At 31.4% G+C, this 6000-nt stretch overlaps 1 protein-coding gene across 5 annotated transcripts in view; it reads right to left on the bottom strand.

Moving 5' to 3' along the window:
- Positions 1-255: 255 nt before the first annotated feature.
- LOC139456335 (platelet binding protein GspB-like) overlaps positions 256-6000 on the bottom strand; it is a 174786-nt gene continuing 169041 nt past the window's right edge. For all 5 annotated transcript variants that reach the window (XM_071237978.1, XM_071237980.1, XM_071237977.1 and 2 more), the window contains one exon: positions 256-3903. In XM_071237978.1, coding sequence (XP_071094079.1) covers positions 3835-3903 — 69 coding nt within the window. In that variant the 3' untranslated portion in view covers positions 256-3834. The remainder of the gene's footprint in view (positions 3904-6000) is intronic.

The raw sequence follows: 6000 nt of genomic DNA, 5'->3' as shown, positions 1-6000 counted from the left end.
CGAGTATGGTAACGATACAATTTATACAATATGTTTTACAATTCAATTTACTTCACTAGATAACACTTCTTAGAACATTTTAGAATAAAGTATAGGAGGATGGCCCTAAGACTATAGGGCCATTACAGAAAATAGTATGAGTGATAGTATCATCATGTTTTTCTCAGAGGCATCTTTACAATGCCTCCATTGATATATTAAGCTTTGACTTCAAGTAAAACAAACATGGATAAATGGGTAATTTCCTTATTTTAATTCATGACGATGATATCAAAAAATCATTACAAAATACGATCATTTAAAACAATTGAGCAGCAATGAATTATGCACTATATTACACATAATGTACAAAAATAACTACCAGTGATGATCAGTTATGCATTAATGATGAATTTTACTGCAAATGTAAAACTTAAATATATTGTGACATCGAGCCACAATGGAATGGGATTTATTACAATTAACTTGTATAAGCATTTTCTTCTTGGATGCTATATACAATGATAACTTTCAAAGAAAGAGCATGGATTTAACAAAATCAAAAGAAATAGAATTTGCACAATAAATGGATTTAGCACTTAAGGGTATTTACAGGGGGAACCATAGCACACAATATCTGTGCTAACAAACAATAAGGATAATACATTGTGCATTCTGCAACATATCTCATGGAAATGCCCTAAAATAGAGTATGTACATGAACAGGAACCTTTTCTGAGCACTAAATAAAACAATAACGACCCACTATATCGAGAATTTGACAGTATATAAACAACATTTGACAACAAAAATAACATTCATATATTAATTGTTTGGAATGTAAGTTGGGGGCTTATAAATAAAATATCATCACACAGAGCAATTGTTTGCTGTATATGTCAGGTATTAGTATCAACTGCTTTGTTTCTAATCCTGCACGTTTAATGCGGTTTGGTCCAATATCTTTTCCAATGCAAAACCATTTTATGGAAATGCAACAAGGATTGAATATCATCTGTCAACGAACACTAATCTGGTTGAAGATGTGATCTGTACCCTTTTATTTTTGTACTGAAGATTGTTTGGACATTGCAGACACAAAAGCAGGTACATGGAATATCGTACCAGACATAGAAGAGGGCCTATAAAACACACATACAGAATACAAGGACATGAAGGGTTTGTCTTATATTTGAGATACCCTTAAACATACATCACTAGATAATGGAATGGTAGCATTTGTGTTCTTTTCAGATGGGCTCAACAGGTTTATGAAGAGGACATTCATCTTGATGTTTTGAAAAAAAGGAAAAAGGTGTCTTTCTTCAAATGGGCTCATGACAGTTTGGATGAGAACATTTATCTCAAACGTTTTGTTAGACACAAAATCCCTCCTTACCTCAACACAGCTAGAGAAACATTATTTTTATTTATAACATGAACAGTCCATTTATCTCATGACTTTGATGCATACATGTATAAGGAACGGCCCCCATCCCTCTAACAATGTTAAAATAATCAGTATCCCGAGACATGGGATGGGGGTTTAAGAATGGGTTAAGACAGCAGTCTCATTCATGTTCCTTTCATAATACCTACACAATTCAACACAAGTCCATATGAACCTCCAAGATGTTGAACATGTTTTGTTTATAAGAGTCAAAATAGAAATCTTATCCGAATTTCAATATCTATATACATGTGAAAAGCTATGCTCAATTGTTGGAAAACGAATACCACTTGGGTGAAATTATATATCAATGTGCTACTATACCATGGCATTGATTTGATTGTACTGATACCAGACGTCTGCAAACCCCATTTGAATGTCTCCATACTTCACTGGATTATCAGATGACACGTGAAGTAAAAAGTTTCCAATCTGTTTCCAATGTTGGCACCTTTGGCTAAATTCATAGCATCTACAATTTAATTACATGTCTCTTCTATTATGTGGCTTTCACTACAACATCCCTTTTTCAAGAACAGTATATATTATAATGAAAAGTGTTTTCAATATTTAACATTCTATGTTCAAAATAATACTGCAACAGATTGAATAAAGTAACTATTGAGAAACAAAACATTATGCTTTCTCTAATATGAATGGGTAATACTTAATAATCAACAAAATAACAACAAATCCTTTATCACAATGCTATCGAAATAACTGTGTTATGGCATCTGTAGACATTCAGTTAAATTTCTCTTTAAAAACCGTTAAAAATTCGGAATTTTGAAAGATCACATGTCATAAATAAAATTTGAAAATATAAAACTGACTTCCCATGTAAATATATGTGAAGAACTGCTAACATTTATGCCCTGTGAAATGAAATGAAAGTTTAACAATTACAAAACACATACAAAAGAGTGCATGACATGGTTTGATATTTATATTCAGAGTTATAGAACAAAATGTCATTGTTCAGAAATCCTTTCTGATACTACATATAAGGCATTACATTACATGGTCATTTTAGATTGCATATTATGCATGAAGTAATATTCTGCCTCATTTCGTTGCTTAGCATATTTTTTTCTATCATGATCTATCTTCTACAATAAATAAATACTACATTCTCAAAAAAGTACAAAAATAAGGCAAGAAGCTAAAAAGAATGCCCACAGTTTCAAAGAATGTACAAAAATAATAACTCTGCATATTTTGAAATAGCTTGTTTGTCTTAAAAGCATAGATGAAGGATAAACAAAATTCTGCAGAATATTATTGATCCTTTTGTGTGCAATAATATATAGTTATCATATATCTTGTGAACATAATTATCTTAAGAATACACATTTAGTATACAATGCTACTGAACCAGGCAGAATATATTTCTTGTTTGATATATTTTTTACAAATGTATTGTACAAGAAGGAAATATGTCAAACTGAATCAAATTCATTGGATTCATTGATTCTTATGAAATCACTTTCACAAATGGTGCATCTTAAAAAAATCATTTACACACATGAAATTAACTTAGGCAAAAGTCCTTCTACTACCAACATGGATCTATAAATTTCGCATTGAACACTTTTATATTTGAATATAGATAATTGACATAACTAAGATCTGAACAAGTATTTATAATCTTACAAGAAGAAAACTGTTAACTTTAAAAAAAGTGAAGCTTCAAAGGCCTTTTAGAACAAGTTTGTACTATTTAAATGATTGTAAACCATCAGCAGTGACAGTTGAAATGAATCAAACACATACACATTCAGTATCCAAATTCAAGTTAATGATTAGTTTAACACGTAAAAGGCATATCAGCTTTGCTACATGTATCACGATTTTAAGGTCACATCTAATCAATGTTCATCTATTTAGACATTCTAAATGTCAGTCAAATCAAAGTGACCAATAAATGGTAGGATTATGACATAATATAACTTAAATATAGTTCATACAACATTCCAAAGCATAGTTGAAATATATATAACTTTTATTGTGATTTGTTTAAAGTATATTTTCAACTGTTCCTGATTCTATGAATATGAACATTTTTACACCATCATAATGAGGATTTCACATAAAATCCATTCTCATGTCAGTCATTTCACAAGGAAGTGCCATATTTACAACAATAACAGAATCAACTATACACTGTAGCAAGTGTATTTCATGAAATTCACGGGATACCAAATTTAATTTGGTCCCTATCCAACAACATAACTTGTGATAGTTCATAAAACTTTGAACTAAATGAATCAATACCACCACCAAACTAAGCATGTCCCAAAGCTAAACATCATGGATAATCACTCAGCTGAATTTACTGAGTGATATGGCAAGGCACTAATCTCAGGATGATTGACATGTGACATATAGAAGTCATTTCACTTTAACTATAATTGTCCAGGAAGTCCGGCTTTGATGGGCTTACACTCTGGACCATGTCGCTTCCAATGATTGTTCTGAAATAGAATAAATACACACTCAGTCTAGCAAATGTATTTTCTAGATTCACAGATATTCTAGATCCAAATGTCAATATGATGAGCATGCAAATAACTGGGGTCATGACTGAAAGAATGTCAAACAGAAAGAGTAAAAGATTGAGTGATTTTAATCATTTTAGTGAACCTACAATGCTGACAGACCAAAGATCATAACTAGGATAAATCTTGAATTATTACCAAGGACCAATAGATCCTGGCACAATTAAGGGATGCAATTCCTTGTATGTTCTTGCTGCACCTTATCCAACTAAAATGCCTCTTTCAATTCCCTATGAGGGTATGATGTGTAAAGCCCATATTTGGTGTCCACTGCCATGATATTGCTGGAATATTAATAAAAGTGATGTAAAAACTCATTCACTTACACCAGATTTTATCAACTTTCAAGAAGGTCAAGGTCTTATATTTTCTTGCATTACCAAAAACATTTTGGACAGACATATACACAACCTTAATTTCGTCTATAAAACAACATGATGAATAATATCTTATTTTTATGTTTTTTTCATATGAAGTTTTATATTGGCAATGTGTGATAAAATCACAATTTCTTCAAGAAATGAAAGCACCCTTAAGATCCAGGTTATTAGAGCTAACATTTTCAGGATACTTTCATACAAAATTAATCTGGCATGCAGGAACTAAACCATTGTACTCCCCCGAAGATAACACAAGCTTTTCCTTTAGATAGAATGTAAAAGGCGACTTATCAAAGGTAAAAAGAAGTTAAAGTCATCCATATCCAATGTTATCCTTGTACACTATTATCATAAATAACTTATTATTATAAATAACCTATTATGTTGAACTTCTATGACAACAATAGGCACATGCCACAGCTGGCCTGAAAAGAGAATTATTGATAGGCTTAATAATTTGTTTCCAGAAACAAACTCTACAATCATATGAACTTATTAGGATATGAAAATACAATAACATAGAGATGGATAACACAGCCAAAATTGAGTATAATATAACCCCATGAAAAATTGATGATTACACTATGTTATGATGACACTATTCAATCCTTCTTATTATACATTGTTTTGCTGAGTATCTATATCATGATAATGAAAAATTATCAAAAAACAATTATCAGTCATTCATCCCATGTATGATGATACTATCATGATATAACATTTACACTAAGTTTTCAATATTAAAAGAATTAGATCAACAGCGAGTGCTTTTGTAGGTTATCATGGTGTAACATATATACAAAATTTCATATAATTATGGAATAGCAAGTGATACATATTAATCAAGGTAAAATGCAGATACAAAATTTCAGTAGTTTCAGTTAAATGCTAGTCTAAGGTAACGAGAACACATCTCCCAGACATAATATTCAATATGACAAAAGATATGTCTAATAGTTTTATATATTGCCTTGAACTATTTTATTTAAATAAATCTGTCATCACCTATATTGGAATAACAATCAGCAAATACTCCAATTTAGACTCATTAATGATTAGCCCCCAGACAAGCTCATCTAAGAATAACATTCAGCAAATACTTCAATTTAGACTCATTGAGGATTAGCCCCCAGACAAGCTCATCTGAGAATAATATTCAGTGAATACTTCAATTTAGACTCATTAAGGATTAGCCCCCAGACAAGCTCATCAAAGAATATTATTCAGCGAATACTTCAATTTAGACTCATTAGACTCATACAAGCTTGTCTATAAGTGATACCTTAATCTCTTTACAAGCTCCCAGTAAATATGTCAACAAGATTGCTCTAAATTTTAGTAAACTAGATACAAAAGCAAGATATTACGCAGAAGGGGCTTGACACTCATACCAAGCAGACATAGAGGGTTGTACTGACCCTTTGTGGATTCCACAGCTATAGTTAAGAAATTGTTCATTGTTACTTGTTCTTGTAAATAAAATTGTGATTAGTCTCTTGTGACTCCGGTTCTTTGCTGACTAATTCCCCCAAGAAAACCAGCACGGAATTTGGAAGGTTTTGTAACTCAGAACAGAACCATTATAATACAATCAAGAAAGTGGCAACATTGATACCTTTTTAACTGGGTACTT

Source organism: Haliotis cracherodii, unplaced genomic scaffold (genome assembly GCF_022045235.1).
Source record: "Haliotis cracherodii isolate W230 unplaced genomic scaffold, xgHalCrac1.p SCAF_11, whole genome shotgun sequence".
NCBI lineage: Eukaryota > Metazoa > Mollusca > Gastropoda > Lepetellida > Haliotidae > Haliotis > Haliotis cracherodii.
This window is presented reverse-complemented; position numbering and strand designations above follow the sequence as displayed.